This window comes from Hypomesus transpacificus, chromosome 25 (assembly GCF_021917145.1).
Source record: "Hypomesus transpacificus isolate Combined female chromosome 25, fHypTra1, whole genome shotgun sequence".
Lineage (NCBI taxonomy): Eukaryota > Metazoa > Chordata > Actinopteri > Osmeriformes > Osmeridae > Hypomesus > Hypomesus transpacificus.
The window spans coordinates 2,809,112-2,826,587 of record NC_061084.1 but is presented as its reverse complement, the minus strand read 5'-3'; the positions used below and the strand labels follow the sequence as shown (position 1 = coordinate 2,826,587).

The following is a 17,476-nucleotide window of genomic DNA, read 5'->3' as shown; positions in this document are numbered from 1 at the left end:
CTCTGAAACATCACAAAACACATGGATGTCTCTTACACTACTGAGGTGGTCCATCTCTGGGCTGGTGTAACACCTGGGTAGCTTTTGCTCTGGTTGTGTATGGCACAATGTAGCCGAGAGAATCATATTGGCTGGCTAGGACTTTATATATGTTCCTCATTGTGGCTACAGAATACTCGACTGTACGATGCCTGTAGACAAGGGTGTCGGACTGACAGTGACTGTGACTGAGCCATAGCTCAGAGCTGTCCAATCTGACTTCAGAAGGAAGGTGAGTAATGATGGATAAGTCATTACTCGCCCACTGTCTCAACTCAAATCCCCCTTCGGCCAGGAGATAGCGCATTTTGTCTACCATACTTACCTGGCACCTTGATCACGAAGGAGGTTCACCCAGGGCGAGGCTCGGCCATTGCACCTTGGCTGTGCTGACCTTTGCGAATTCCCCAAATGCGGGAATCTCGACTGCATAATTTTTTGGGACCATCCAGTGCGCCTAAAAGATGGCCGCACTGACGAGAGCTCCGCAAAAACCTAGCTTTTTGTTCGTCATTTTAGTGTTCGTTACTTGTTTTGTCAATGTTATATTGTCGTTTATTCAGTACGACCGGCAGACACTTCTGGACATTAAGTTGTCACTTGGCAAGGATTATTTTAAGAACTTTTATTCCACTTTTTCGGAGTGCGAGCTCGGACTGCATTTGGGACCTTGTTGTTACGCCGCTCAGACGGAGGAAGAAACGTGGCCGGCGTGCTGGAGTCCTCGTTCGGACTCGGAAACGGTGCTTCAAACCTGCTTTACAAACCATCTTACTAGCTAATGTTCAGTCCATCGACAACAAAATGGATGAACTTAACGCTCGTGTCAAATTCCAACGGGACATAAGAAGTGCTGTGTACTGGCGTTCGTCGAGACCTGGCTGTCTCCGGAGATCTCCGACGTAGCGGTTACACTGTTGGGATTCACCATATATCGCCAGGACAGAACAGCTGACTCAGGGAAGTGCAGGGGCGGAGGGGTCTGTGTTATGGTTAACTCTCTCTGGGCTACGGATGTAGCGGTATTAGCATCTCACTGCTCTCCGGTCCTTGAGCTGCTAACTGTAAAAATCCGACCCTTCAATCTACCTCGGGAATTCACTGCGGTCGTCATGAGTGCAGTCTACATCCCCCCCCAGGTAGACAAGGCCGCTGCTTTGGATGAACTGTATGGGATTATCAATGGTCTGGAAAATGTGCACCCAGAGGCAGCCTTCATTGTTGTTGGTGATTTCAACAGAGCCAACATGAAGAAAGTCCTGCCCAAGTACTATCAGCACATTGACTTCTTCACACGTGGAGACCAGATCCTTGACCATTGTTACACAACATTCAAGGGCAGTTACAAACCCCTCCCCCGCCCTGCCTTTGGGAAGGCTGATCACACCTCAATTCTTCTCCTCCCCGCATATGAACAGAAGCTTAAACAGGTCAGACCGGTTGAGAGGTCAGTTCACCTATGGAGTGACGAGTGTGTGACAACCCTCCAGGACTGCTTTGACACCACTGACTGGCTAATGTTCAGGGAGGCAGCTGATGGGGACATTAATGAATACTCAGATACTGTCTCCAGCTACATCCAGCACTGCATTGACGACGTTGTCCCCAAGAAGGTTGTCCGGTCTTTCCCAAATCAGAAGCCCTGGGTTGATGCCGCGGTCCGGGCCAAGCTGAGAGCCTGCACTCTCTTAACTCTGGGGACCCTGATGAGTACAGGAAGGCCAGATACGACCTTCTGAAGGCCATCAAAGCAGCGAAAAGGGCTTACAGGACCAAGGTGGAGTCCAGCTACCATGGCTCTGACCCCAGGCGCATGTGGAGTGGACTTAAAGCCATTACAGACTACAAAGGGAGAGGCTACAATGAGACCCAGTCCTCTGTCCTACTGCCAGACTCCTTCTACGCTCGCTTTGAGAGAGACAGTGACCCCCCTGCAGTGGAGCTACCTGAAGGCCAAGCCAGTGGTGTGCCTACACTAACTGTAGCTGAGGTGAGGCAGTGCTTTAAGAAGATCAACCCCCCACAAGGCACCTGGCCCAGACGGCATATCGGGTAGGGCCCTCAGGGGCTGCGCAGACCAGCTGGCAGGGGTCTTCAGTGACATCTTCAACCTCTCCCTTAACCTGTCTGTATTCCCCACCTGCTTCAAGAGGACCACCATTATCCCTGTGCCCAAGAACACCAGGGTCACATGTCTGAACGACTATCGCCCAATAGCACTGACCTCTGTCATCATGAAGTGCTTTGAGCGGCTAGTCAAATCATTCATCTGCTCCCCGCTGCCCCCCACACTGGACCCTATGCAGTTTGCATACCGGTCCAACAGGTCTACAGACGATGCCATCGCTCTAACTATGCACACCGCTCTCTCCCACCTGGACAAGGGGAATACATATGTGACGATGCTGTTCATTGACTACAGCTCTGCATTCAACACCATCATCCCCTCCAGACTGGTCTCCAAGCTTGTGGACCTGGGACTGAGCACCTCCCTCTGCAAGTGGATCTTCCACTTCCTGACGGGGAGGCCACAGGTGGTGAGAATCGGTGACCGCACCTCATACGTTCTGATCACCAACACAGTCATTGACATTGCACTATTGTACTGTACTCCACTTAGGTTAGAATAGGTTATAGGGTTGGAACAGGTTTCTTGTGCATTTAGGGTTAGTATAGAGTACTATCTATTGTTATCTGTAATTTAGGAAGTTTTAGTATTAGGGTTAGTATAGTCGATATTTATTGCTATCTGTATATGTAGGAACTTTCACTTATTTAAGCTCAGCATTGATGTAAATTGTGTTCCGTGTACTTATATGTTATGTTATGCCAGGTGCTTGCGTTGTCTTGTCTTAAGAATTTCAGTGCCCGGTCTAACCTTGTGTTGTTCTGTGTACCTGACAATAAAAGACTTGAACTTGAACTACAACTTGAAGCTAACAGACCCCTGTTAGCTTCTTCTTAGTTGAGGCTATGCAGACAATTATCCACGTAGAATGACTTCTCGATGGCAGCTCGAACATCGTAATCTGGCTGGGCATGTAGCTGAAGCATGTGTTTGACTCGAAGGAGAGGTGTGGCATAGCGCTCGATGCCGTCAACCTTCACTCTCACTGGCTGCTCTTGAAGCAGGTGTATGGCTTCCTGGTCTTGACGTGACCTTACGACCAACTTCTCATTACGATACGGAAGCACATCCATCTGCCACAACTTCTCCACATGGGAACACAACTCTGTCGGGGACGATATAGATGTGAAGAGACATTGAGGTGCCTCAAGGTTGAGCTTGATGTCTTGAGCTGGACCCTGTAAAGTCCATCCCAGACGTGCCCTCACCGCGGCTGGCCCACCGGGTGGACCCAATCGAACAGGCTCTATGGGAGTGATGAGGTGTATGCAGTCAGAGCAGCAGCACCGGGTGCACTCTATTCAGCTGCTGGAGGGGCAACCCGGCTAAGTGTCTGTACTTCCGCTGCAGTGCGCTGACAGGATGAGTGTGCTCTGCCAGCCTTAGCTGCTCCGCGGAAAATGCACTCTGAATCTTGTACTTCTTCTTTGGCTCGGCAACAGGGGATATAGTGAACGACACGGCCGCCCCATGCAGCGTCTGCAGCTCTTGTCTGACGGTGCGGAGAGCCAGCTCCTCTGGCTTGCCCTTTAAGCCTAGCTTCTTTGATGCTGCATGGAGAAGGATGGTTCGCTCTGAACCATCATCTAGGATCGCATATGCCTCCAGGGACTTGTCACCATTTCTTAGGATGACTTTACTTATTTTCAAGAGCATTTTACAATTGTATGCTGTACAATTGACTTACAGAACTTTACCGGCCGTGTTTACTAGACAGTTCTTGGTTGCTGGCTCTTTCCTTTCTACTCTCTTGTTCACCTTGTGCAGCACAAGCAAATGTCTTCTGTTGCATGTCTTGCAAGGGGCTGTTGTGGGCCAGAAATCATCCTATAGTGAGATATATGTATGTGGGGGTCACATCAGGGCAAGGCTCAGCGTAGGGCATAGAGCAGGGTAGAAAGCACTAGGCTGTGCGCAAGTTAATATAGATGAGTCACGATGTTGTTGTGCTCAGGTCCCGTAGACAGTTAGAGAACAGGCACTTGGCTGTGTTGCTAATAGGGCAGTTAGGGAGCTGTATGCTTCACGCAGATAAGCAAGGTCGGGGTGACATGGAGTCTGTTCCCCTAGATGACCATGGACTCATGACAACCGGTAAACAAACAGACAAAGGTCTGTTTAAGATTGACCAACACGTATTGATGAGATGATGCCAAGAGTTATTTGTGTGACGTGTATGAACTGTATAAATGACTGGAGGAAATGAAGGAGGTTAGAACTTCTCAGGCTGAGAAGCTCTAAGCGAATGTGAATCCCAGAGAACCTTGTAATAAAAGCAGACCTTTGTAATCCGAACTCCTTGCCTCAAAGCCTATTATTCTTGATCGATAAGAACCACTTCAGAAGCCTTCCACAGGGCCTTTAGTGTGCACTTAGCTGATTGATGACGGCGACCACAACGCCAGCACCTGTTGTTACCCTTGATCCATGCTACCTTTTGTTCTTTGTTCAGCTGCTTGACATGCTATCTTCTTGCACGTCCAGCTCATATTCCAGCCACTCAGCGAAGTCGATGAGTGTGGGGATAGCTATTCTCATTGGGTGGATGAATCTCTTGAAGCTGGCAGTGAGGTCATAGGGTAGCTTACCCAGCAATATGGCTACATGAGAACCACATTGCAGCTCCACACAGCCCCTCACCCCTAGCTGTTCTAGCATACCCACTAGTGAACGTACGTTGAGGGCAAACATGCGAAAGGTCTTCACATCTCCAGCGCGGACATCTGGGCCATCCATCAAATCTTCCATACGTTGGACAGCCAGTTTGTGAGGTTGCCCATACATTTTTGTGAGAGCCGTCATTGTGTCGGTGTAAGGCTGCCTGGAGTTGCTATATGAATCTGCCATGAGCGAGGCTTCCTCACATTTCAGGTGATCTGTGAGGATCTAAAACCTGTATCGCTCCCTGGCATCATCTGGGAGGAGATTCTCCAGTGCAATCTTCATCCTTGAGAACTATCTTGGATCTGGTGGGATCAGACGTGGGGTTGATGGCTTAGGCCCTCTGTAGATACGCTCTTGGGTGATTGGCGGGTCTGCGTATTTGAGATGAAGCGGCGTGTATCCTCTATCTGGTTTGTCTGTTCTACACCAACGCTCGCGTGCACCAAAGGTTTGATGCGGCTGGGTTCTCTGACCATACTGGTCTGCACAAGGGTAACTTACTTGGGGAGGGGCAGAATAATATGGTGTACCAGAGGGGTCTTCTTTCGTCTGGTATGTGGCTCTAAGGCGGAGGAGATTCTCAGCTAGCTCATCACTGGAGCCAGGGGGGGGGGGGGGGGGATAGGCCTCTCTACGATCAGCTGAGAGGGCTCTTACAAATGAATCCATTTGACTTTTGGCTAACGTAATAGACTCGCTGTTTTTGCTGATGCTGAATCGTCTATAGCATAAATTACATTCATTACCAATGTACATTTAAGTTAAACGTGTGTTTAAACTTCACCTGGGGAAACTGACTTCACCTTCAGCGGCTCGGGGACAGCTCAGTTGCTCCAGTCTTTGCCGGACTGCAGTGCCACCGCACCGCAGCAGACTCGCTGTGTGCGAGCCAGACTGTGTGAACTCCGCTCTGCACGTTTGATGCAGGGACGTAGCTATTTAAGGGGCAGGGGGCTAAGAATACGTTTAAAATAAAACATTTAATTGTTCGCTTTTTGTAAATGTATTGTTCAGTTCAATGTTTTGAGAAGCTTGTGGACATAGTGGCGGCCTGTTTTTACAAGTACAGTTTTTGGATCACCAAAGCTAGGGGGGCAGCTGGGGGGGCAAAGCTCTAGAGTGGGGGGGCAGCTGTCCCCCCTACCCCCCTGTAGATCCACCCATGCCCTGAAGGGACCTGTGAAAAATATATATAATAGGACACTTTCTCCAAACGTGAAACTTTTGCAGTCCCGTTCACTGCTCGGAAGGTCAGTACCAGGGTCTTGAATCTGATACGGGCTGTGATGGGTAGCCAGTGAAGGGAGGTGAGGAGCAGGGTAACTGTCAACTCTGTGCATTACTTGAGAAATTATCCTAACAGTAACATGGGAGCGTCTGGGTAGGTTGAAGACCAGGCGGGCCGCTGCGTTCTGAATCCTCTCGAGAGGGCGTGTTGCGCATGCTGGGAGATCGGCGAGCAGAAAGTTGCAGTAGTTCAACTTGGAGAGGACAAGTCCTTCGACTAGCAGCTGGGTGGAATGCTCAGACAGGTATCTCCTGATCTTCCGGATATTGTAGAGGGTGAACCTACACGACCGAGAGTCTGCTGCAACATTGACAAAACGTATATTTAATAAAGGGTTATGTAGAGGTAGCCTGACGTTGTCATACTCAATTACAATTCCAACAAATTGCAATTCCAGTCAGAATATGAGTCTGATAACTTTCCGTTGGGCTGTGACTATGTGGCGTGTTTCAACCGAACTCGTAAAACAAATGCCTCTTCGCTCAATTGGACAGACTTACAACCAATCAGAGCAACGTAATATGTTGTTTGTTGAAAACGAATTCAACCCAAGCACTCTTTCGTGACGTTGTTGATTACGTTACTGTTGATCATCTGTCCATCATCGTATATAGCCCGCCCTGGCAATTTCATTGGTCCGCCCAGCTCCTGGTTTTATATAGTTTGTCCCCAATACGACCCCCTCCAGACCCAACTTCCCGACGAAATTTCTTTGTGGGCGGGGTTAAGTTGGGCTGGAAGCCAGGATAATGCAGAGGAGCAGGCCCAGCTAATTCCGATGTAGCCATACCTGTAAATATAAATATCAAGTAACCATTTTTTTCTAATTCCATCCCTCCTCAGCTTGAAGTAAAGGGGTCCGATGGATCTTGATGGCATTGCATTCAAAAGGGTTAGTTTTAGGGGTTTTAATAGTGATCAGATTTCAATAATAATAATTTCAGTCATTCTACAGATTTATTTGATTAATACAATATATTATGCATCCAGTTTATTGGCCTGGATTTACTTTACATTATAAAAGAGGGAATGAAACATTGATAAAAACATAGAGAATCCTCAAAAACTTGAAATACGCCAATACATTGCACAACTTGTTTGTGAGGTTCACTTGAGTTTTTTCACCACATCACTGAGACCTCTTCATACAAGGACATATTGGGGTAACTTGTCATTTGCAAGGGAGGCAGGACTGTGACTGTGTGAGCCACTCATGCATCAGTCTAAGATTGAGTTTGACCATTGGCTTCTCTTGATAGCTAGTCCACTCAATATGTGAAATAATGACAGGTAAACATAACCACTAACCTCCCCACCATCTCTCTCTCTCTCTCTCTCTCTCTCTCTCTCTCTCTCTCTCTCTCTCTCTCTCTCTCTCTCTCTCAGTAATTACAGAGGAGGACCTAGAGTCAGTCGAGGAGGGTGTCTTTGACATTCATCTATAACTAGGTGAGAAGAATTTTTTTCACGAATAACAAGTCTTGTCAAAGCAAATTATTCTTATAGCTATAGTGACAGTTATGAATATTTTGCTTATTTTATCAATTAATTAGGCTACTCTAAGGTGTGATATAATGTGTTGATAACCCAGAAAATATAAATGTCAAGTGGTACAATAATAGATCATTGTCTTTTGTCCTGAACTGGAAATTGTCACAAACACACAAACATCATGCATATACAACACACTGCCAAAGTCCTAAAAAGTCAATTCTGTACATCCAATTGGTAAGACAAAGAAGAGACAACACAGGATACCTACATGCTATGGAGTTAGATTAGTTTCATAATTCACAAACAAACGTAACACGATTCACAAATGTATTTCATGATTGTAACACGATTCACAAATGTATTTCATGATTCACAAATAAATGTAACTCGATTCACAAATGTATTTTGTGATTCACAAATGTAACTCGATTCACAAATAAATCATTCCATTACATTTGTTTGCAATTTGACGAACACGAGTTACAAATCCCTGCATTTGTGTGTGGATTTTTGGAACTTTCCTGACGTGCTTAGATTCACAAATGCATTTTTTCTATTTTTTCTATCAGATCGTCTCTTCCAATTTTAGCCAATCACACTAACGTGTCTATGTGGACTTCAACAGCCTGCCATAATAACGGACATTGTCTCCTTCAGATCACGAGCAATGTCGTCTGGTAACATGTAGGTGAAATATTGCTTGTTAATCTTATTAAACCGATTATCATACATGATTGAATATTTTTGAGAATGGCAGGATCCATGTTTAGTCATTTTAAGTGTTTCCTAGTCTAACCTTTAGCAAGCTATCTGTGATCGGCTAAAATTGGAAGAGACATCTGATAGGCTGCAGAGGATATCTTTTAGAAAAAATGCATTTGTGAATCTAGGCATGTCAGGAAAGTTTCTAAAATCAACACACAAATGCAGGGATTTGTAACTCATGTTTGTCCGATTTGTAACTTGTGTTCTCCGATTTGTAACTCATGTTCGTCAGGTTGCAAACAAATAATGGTGTCATTTATTTGTGGATCGCGTTACAGTGTGAATCGCGTTAGGGAGTCAGGTGGCTGAGCGGTGAGGGAATTGGGCTAGTAATCAGAAGGTTACCAGTTCGATTCCCGGCTGTGCCAAATGACGTTGTGTCCTTGGGCAAGGCACTTCACCCTACTTGCCTTGGGGGTAATGTCCCTGTACTTACTGTAAGTCGCTCTGGATAAGAGCGTCTGCTAAATGACTAAATGTATTGTAAATGTACATTTGTGAATCACAAAATACATTTGTGAATCGCGTTACATTTATTTGTGAATCGTGTTACTTTGTTTGTGAATTATTAAACTAATCTAACTCCATAACATACTGTCATCTAGTGGACAAAACTGCAATTACAAATTAAAGCACTCCCCGCAAAATTAACCAACACACTGAATGTCAGATTGTCCAGTTGTTTGGTTGGTAATTCTATATTTTGATCCTGCTTTGTGGTGTATATTACCTGCTGAATATATGATTGCTTGAACACTGAATTTAGAAAAAATCTATGAAATTGTATTTTAGAATGGTTATTGGGATTGTGAGTCTATTTTTATTTCAATAAGTCATATTTTGATAACATGTTGCTGTATACAATTTGCCTTGTATGTTTTAAATTCTATGTTAAAAACGAAAGAGGTGCTGTTACTTCCACGAGTGTATACTTGTCACACTCAAGTTAACTAATATGCATTGTCAGTTTGAATGTTATTTGAATACTATTGTATTTCTTTCATGTTTAACTGAATATCAATTACTGTCCTATGGTGATAACTTTGGTGTGTAAAGTATAAGACTATGAATGACGTCTCAGAGAACTGATATTTTTATCCTCTTGCAGTACTTTAAATGCAGTGGAAACAGTACAATCGTCCTGAGAAATCAAATCTATTTTAATGAAAGTCTTATTAAAAGTATTGTTTACGCATGCTTCTTGCTAAGTGGTTATCTCTGATGTTGATATTTATTTATGTAGCACGCATATTTATATTTTTAAATGGAAGCAGAGTTTTGAAAGTGAAGTTGATTAAAAGGAACAGAGGTTTGGGCACACAGTAATGAAAAATTGGTTTGAGTCAAAAAGTGTTTATGAAACATTTGGTTGAGTTATTGACTAAATAACTGAAAAACTGAATACATTTTCTTATATATAGCCTACTTGAGAAGTGTAAAAAACTCAAATTATCTACAAACAAAAATGATCTAAAAACTGTTAACTGTCTCTAGTCTGTTTTCACAGTGTTAAATCTACAATGCATCACTCATATTTGTTTTAATAAGAATTTTCAACATGGCTCTGACATTCGTCTTTCACTTTTTTTTGTCTTGTCATTACTTTTGAGTTTTTACATAAGAATAGTTCAAGTTCAAGTCTTTTATTTGTCAGGTACACAGAACAACACAAGGTCAGACTGGGCACTGAAGTTCTTAAAACAAGACAACGCAAGCACCTGGCATAACATGACATATAAGTACACAGAACATAATTTACATCTATGCTGAGCTTAAATAAGTAAAACTTCCTAAATATACAGATCGCAATAAGTCATCGACTATACTAACCCTAATACTAAAACTCCCTAAATATATAGACAACAATAAATAATACACTATACTAACCCTAAATGCACATAACACTTATAACAACCCTATAACCTATTCTAACCTAGGTGGAGTACAGTACAATAGTGCAAAATATGAAGCAGAATAGTCCTACTTACTCATATAATCAAGCTTAAAGGTTAGATATGCTACCCTCCACATCACCATGATAATAAAGATATGATATTGATTTTAAAAAGCATCAAGTAGCATCAAAGGAAAGACAGTTAGACAGCTTGACGATAAAGCCTGAGTCCATCTCAGCATGTTCGATATCTATGTTTACACTCAATTTGAGGTATATGTACCTGAAGTACCTCTGACAAGTATATGTACCTTTGTTCCTCGCGCATGTTTTCCATAGAAATATAGTATTTTGAAACAATCTTATGTTGGACATGAATACTCACCCTCATTGTGTTAGTTGATATTGGTAAAAAACCCTCAAAAATGTAACCACAAATCTGTCTCTATCATGCCAACCTCCTTTCCTAAACAGCACTGTGTGAGGTTCTCTTTAGATGCCTCAATTACTTGCTTAGGCCCTTGATTGATACTTTCCATTCAGCTGAAAAAAACAACCCCACCAGAACCCTGTCATTTAGCTGTTATCCTGAGTGATATTGATCTGAATAGCCAGAAATTAAGTGAATCGAACACAGTTGCAGCTACCGTAATTACATAGTAATGAAGGCAAGAGGAAATAGCCTCACATTGTTAGCCAATCTCACACTGTGACCTTGAAGGGAAATAATCCATTCTGATACAGAAAAGACCCTTAAAAGAAAAGCTTATTTGTCTGCCGGAATAGGCAATACATACCCCAAGAGATTGGAGGAACACTTTTAATTTTATTTTTTTATAGCTCAGAGCTATGTGAAAATAAGGCAACATGGCATCAGTCAGATATCAACATTTTTAAGGGGAATATATTACATTGTGTTTTCCTCATTGTCCTCCCACTTGTAATCTCCAGTAATAATGATAGTTTGAACTACTCCCTTTTAGCCATATTTGCCTCACAATTCAATTACATGTATAATTTGGTCTTTTAACACTAACTACACATTTACTATTCTTTTTGTAACTTAACTTAAGTCTGGCTGGTGTTTATACAGGTTGTTAAGTAATGTAAAATTAAATGAGAGTATAATACAAAACTTTTAAAACACAGATCAGTACTGGTTTACCCTTCAGATCATACTCGTCAGCTTATCATTCAAACCAAATTACTTGTAGTTTTTGTCAATCTGCATTTTAAGAGGCAGTGACTTCAATATAGAGTCTAATGATAGTGACATTGTCTAATGATAGTGACATTAGCTGAAGCAATGAGTTTCCCTTCATCAAAATAACTAGTGGCCAGTGCCCTTGATGCAGTTGATGATTAAGATGTCAGTGACACACAAACACAAGTTCCTGGAACTATAGATATATAGTTCACCTTTCCCGTGATGAAGGGCAAAATACTCGTGATGTATGCAGTCGGTGAGTAAGATGTCGGTCACACACAGATTTCTGGAATTCCAGACCTATGATAAGTGGCATGATATAGAAACGTGGGCACAGACATGATCCTACTTCTGACAATCATGGCAAGGTAACCCTAACAGGTAACCAGCTGTTTTGGATGAACCCCAAACCAAGTAACCCCAAAAGTTACCTGTATGTTAGATGTAATAATTGTTTATAGTACTTCATACAAACATGTGTAGTGCTTCACATAATAAAGACAATATGATGGCATTACATAAGTGTTTATTTGTTTGACATAAAATACAAATGTATGTATCATAGAAACCTCACAAAGTTACCTGGATGCTAGTCACAAACAAATTCGACACCTTCAGTACTGTGTTGCGGGTAGAACATTACTACATATACAGGCTACAACAGCGACGATCTAAGTATTACTTAAATCTCAATATGTGGTGTCAGAAGGAGCAGTGTCGTGGTAAATATGGCTATTGCCTCAAAACAACCCAAAATACGTGATTAGTAGCCTACATTGGGGTAGTGTGTATGGTTAGTTCCGATTAGTTGTTTCGGAAGGCAAAACAAGATGTTACCTGAAGACCAACGTAGTTAAGAATACGTAGGGTGATTTCAGGTAATGTGGGACACTTTTTGGTAGAGGCTCAAGTAGACTTACAAAATAACTGTTAACTCGCCCCAGTGGTGTTTCTGTAAATTGTTTTAGGGCTTAGGAACATTTTCATGTTGGAATGAAATTGCTAGGTGCAAGGGTGTGGCAAGATTCATTTATTTGTGGGGGTTGACTTATACAATAGGCATAAAGTGTAACTGCTGTAAAACTTAGTGATCTGCAGTCGTGCTAGCTAGCTAGTCCCGCTGCGTTAGCATTTTGTTGGACTAGCGTTAGCGGTCACGCTTACAAGTCTGAAAGCGCTGGTTCGATGACAGTGTAAGTTGTTATTTGGTTGGGAACTTAAGTGCAGTATGATGCATTGGTATTAAACATTTGAGAACTGTTGAATTAAATAATTTGTATAGCATAAACACAGCATTACTAGATGTCCCACTTTACCTGAAAAATGCTGTCCCACATTACCTGATCATGTCAGGTAATGTGGGACAGTCACAAAAAAGTTTTTTCTTCTAACAATACATTATTTTACACATTTTTGTGTGTGTTTCAATCAGTGGTTAAACCCCTTCAAAATGCTGCAATAGTACTCATTGTAACTTCATTTAAATTCCTTTGCCAGCCTTATCCTTGAGAAATATAATGTCATATGCCGCTGAACTTTCGATGCGTTTTTTCTGTATCCACTAGTGATGTCGTTCATGAACGATTCGTTCATTTTGAACGAATCCTTATAAGGACTCGGGTGTAACGAGTCCTCCCAACGAGTGATTAGTTCATTTCTCGACTCGGTCTTTCTACGAGTCTTTGGATCCTTTTTTCACGTGACCTGCATAGGCTCTGTAGCTAGAGGAAACGAACGATTCGTTCATTTCCCAACTCGGTCTTTCTACGAGTCTTTGGATCCTTTTTTCACGTGACCCGCATTGTATTTTTTAGTAGAGGAAACAGTTTCCTAATTTCCTTTCTTGTGGCCGCTGTTTTAGTAAGACGTGAATGATATTCGCTCAAGTCATCATACTGACTGGTTTTGTTATTTTCACTTTACATTTACACTTACAGTTTAGTGCAGTGTAATTGTTTGACGTGATAATTAAATGCTAGTGTGATAACACATGACCAAATCATACAAACTCATGATACATTATTTTAATGCAGGTCATGTCATGCACATGTCATGCACTAACCTACATGAGAATATCATACGTGTTTGCAGTGGACGTATAGCCCCCCCCCCCCCCCCCCCCTTTGAAATGAACGAATGACTCGAAAAAAGATTTGTTCATTTTACTGAACGAGATTCAAAGAACCGAATCAGTAAAACGAACCGAACTTCCCATCACTAGTATCCACCTGTTTTTCCCATAGGCACCCAATGCATGACTCTCTGGATTGGCACCCCCTCGCGGGAGCGAGTTCGAATCAAAGAGTGAAGGATTTCGTCTTTCGCAACCAAACGAAGGGGAGACAGAAGTCTCACATTATACTTTATTTGTTAAAGAATTCAATAGAAGACTGTCGGTTATCTGTGTAAATATCAGATGCTATTTTCAACACAAAATCCTTAAAATTCGTCATTCAAACCGTATAGTAACAAACACGAACCAGCATTCTTGCTCCATGACATCGCATTCTGAGGAAATATACCCCAGTATGATTACCAAAGGAAATTTATTTTGTGTAGCAGGTTCAAAGTATTTCACATGGCTCTTCATACTAATATATGCCTATACATTAGTATTGTACATCCTTGTTCCGGGAGAACAACGGCACTTAGGAATGCTTGGCTGGACCTGATGTTAGTTTCCTCCAGGATCACAATGACTCTTATTGAGTGACTTGTTGCTCTTGTAGGTAAGTTATAACGAAGTTAGGTCTTGTACTTGCTGTGAAATATTTTACTGTTGATTGTTCTTCTACAGGTACAGTCCTGCACTTTTTGTGGTTCATGTTGTTTTAATTTGTAACTTTAATTGCATGCTCTTATGGGTCTTCCCTTTGGCACTTGTTTAGTTTTTTCACAATGTATGCTTCATGTTTTGGCTGCTTGCAATGTTTGTGACTACCTCATTGTTATGATCAGTGACCTATGCTCTTTTGTAAAGCTCTCTCTTGGAAGTCGCTTTGTGTTAGGGAGAGCTAAGGGGACTGTAAGCCTTAGGGGTGTTGTCAGAGTGTGTTCGCCCTTGGGTGTCGGTTAGAACACAAATGGATCCAGAAACAATCGAACTTATGGAGGTTTAATGAGTAGTAAAAGTAAAGTGTGGTCTACAAGAAATAAGAGAAATACAATTACTAATGTATATCATACACAAAGGAATAATACACAAATCATCTTGTTAAAGAGACCAAATAAACATCAGAGCCTACTGCCTTTAGAGCTCCGAGTCTAAACTGTCGACTCGCGCACCTCAGTAACAACGTAGCATCAATAGCTTCTGAACCAGCGCGTCCGCTATAACATTCAACACTGGCGCTCTTCACGAGTTATACCGGAACTCGGTAATAACAATCATACTAACATAAAGCAGCATACATCTATGAACACACATACAGATACTTACAATTCGTTCATTGACGCACACCGCTTGGCTCATGCACAACATTAAACTCTAACTAGCAACGTAACTCTTCTCGATGCTAGTCACGCTACTAACGAGTCGCACTGCCCTCGCGTCACTAACGGGCGGAGCTACTGTTTAACAGGTAACCGACAACACACAAACAAAGTAGCTCGATAGCCTTTTGTAAACTTTGGATAAAAGCGTCTGCTAAATGCGTAAATGTAAATGTGAGAATCATTTGATGCTGGGATATACAGAACAGACAATAGAGGGGGTTGCATCTCACGACTTTTACTTTTTCTTTGGCTCTCGACGAAGCGGTCGCATTTTCTCCCTCTCCTCCCCTGACCTTCCCTGCTTGGCTTATATCGTATTGTCTAGTCCTGTGTCTTGTGTCTTATACTGAAAGACTCTCTCCGCAACGCTCTCCGAACAAAAAATCATGGATTTGATCAGCTGGTCTCTTAATGCAATTGACACCATCTTGGGTTCGGAGGAACCTGATGGTCCTGACGGGACGGTCGCAGCTGGCTACTCAATGGACGCGTCGGGTGTCCAGCGGCGCTTTCCGTGGAGGACAATGAAGACATCTACCTATTTGGATCCACGATTACAGGCTTTTGCTGATTTGATTAGGCGCTGCCCTGGCATATCGAAAAATTAAGGAAATGACTACAGCTGTAAAAAAGCCCCCTAAGGCTGGCCGACATGATTGGACCGACGGAGACCGGTGGAAAAAGGAGTAGACGTGCAAATTGGAATGCGGCTACTCGACCAAACAACCCCAATCTTATCTGCTTTCGGCACCCTAACCAGTACAGGCCTTGGCCCAAGGCCGCTGCTGGAACAACAACTTCCCTGAGAGTGCTGCAGCGAGACTTCTCTTGCATTCCCTACCCCCTTCCAACAGACACCTGAGGATTGTTGTCTCTGTCTGGGACCTGATTAAGGCTGTCTCCATGGCAATACAATCTGCGTACTGAGAACTGTCTAATTGTGGCCTAGGCGATGGTGACAACCCAGGCCTACTCATACACTAACTTTCACTTGTGGATTGCGTCTCTGTCTTGGGTCATGACCAAGGATGTCTCCATGGCAATACTATCTGCGAACTGAGAATCTGACTGATTGTGGCCTAGGCGAAGGTGCCAACCCAGGCACGCTCATACACACCCCTTCCCCCATCCAACGCCTTCGTCTGCTTGTTCCCCCGGTGTGGCTGGCGGGTCTGTGACCAGCGCATAGTATGGCTGCATGTCCAGATGCTGCTTGTCCATACCCCTCCCTCCCTCCCCGTTGCAAGTCATGTGGTTCTGTAATGTTGTACAATGTATGTGCTTAATGCTGAGGTGTTTTTTGCCTGTTCCCACACTGTACTTCTCTAGGAGCATAGTCTGGGGGTTGCCTTTTTTTCTCCTCTCTCTCCTCATCTTATGCTGAAAATTTCTTCCTGTCCTGTCTACCCCCTTGTCATGTTTGTGTATTAGAAACTGCAAGTGGCAGCTCGGATCTAAGACGGATTCGAGAGACCGCAGATAGAGTGCGGCTAGTTACATCAACACTTGTATTATTGTTTTTGTTGATTTTATGTAAAGCACTTTGAGCTGCAATTCTTGTATGAAAAGTGCTATATAAATAAAGGCTTACTTACTTACTTACGACAGGCTTGTTGTATTCCTTCTTGTTATGAAATGCATCCCCCGCTAACTCTGACTAGGAAAGTGTCACATGCCAGAAAATTACTGTGGTTACTCTTACTAGTGCCCCTCAGTGTACAGTAAGAATCGTTTGATGCTGGGATATACAGAACAGACAATAGAGGGGGTGCATCTCATAACAGGCTTGTTGTATTCCTTCTTGTCATGAAATGCACCCCTGCTAACTCTGACTAGGAAAGTGTCACATGCCAGAAAATTACTGTGGTTACTCATACTAGTGCCCTTAGTGTACAGTAAAAATCATTTGATGCTGGGATATACATATCAGACAATAGAGGTGGGTACATTTCATGACAGGCTTGATGAGCCACTATGGGTAATGTATTTCTAAAAATCATGACATATTTTTCAGTTTTTATACTTCAAGATTATTTTGATTGTTGTGATCATTATAAAGTTGTATTTCATTATTACAAGCATGACTTAATCAGAAACAGTACGATTATTACTAAACACTTTTAATAAAACGTTTAATAGAAGTGATGGTGCCCAAATTAAAGGACTCTTCTTTTTCTAAGATCTGGTGTGACATCTGTATGCATTCAGAGGCCTAAACTGGAGGAGGACTACTCGCGCCTTGCATGCAGATAATACAAAAAAATAAGTCATTTGTTAATTTGTCTGTATTGTTCTATATTAGTTCATGTGTGAAACAAAGTTTAATTATTATGTATCTATTTTCAAGTCACTTCCTATGACTTTTGTGTAATAATGTTTGTTTTTATGTTATTGGGTGTGCCTTGCCTTCGGCAAGGGCGCAACCCTTGTTATCTCAAATATTTAGGGTTCCTCCGGTAGGATGAAACCTATTGTTTTTGTTAGTATTCTTATTCTTATTAT

At 42.6% G+C, this 17,476-nt stretch overlaps 1 protein-coding gene and 1 pseudogene across 5 annotated transcripts in view; both read left to right on the top strand.

The window, feature by feature from the left end:
- The window catches only part of LOC124487104 (RAS guanyl-releasing protein 2-like), a 109,067-nt gene extending 91,894 nt beyond the window's left edge, over nt 1–17,173 (top strand). For 2 of the 5 annotated variants that reach the window (XM_047049158.1, XM_047049154.1), the window contains exon 16: nt 7,506–7,949. In XM_047049158.1, the coding sequence (XP_046905114.1) occupies nt 7,506–7,564 (59 nt within the window). In that variant the 3' untranslated portion in view covers nt 7,565–7,949. Of the gene's footprint in view, nt 1–6,962; nt 7,012–7,505; nt 7,951–8,182; nt 9,947–17,154 lie in introns of those variants that run through there. The other 3 variants (XM_047049157.1, XM_047049156.1, XM_047049159.1) reach the window with 3 other exon arrangements.
- Nucleotides 357–484, top strand: LOC124487214 (annotated as a pseudogene).
- Nucleotides 17,174–17,476: the final 303 nt, after the last annotated feature.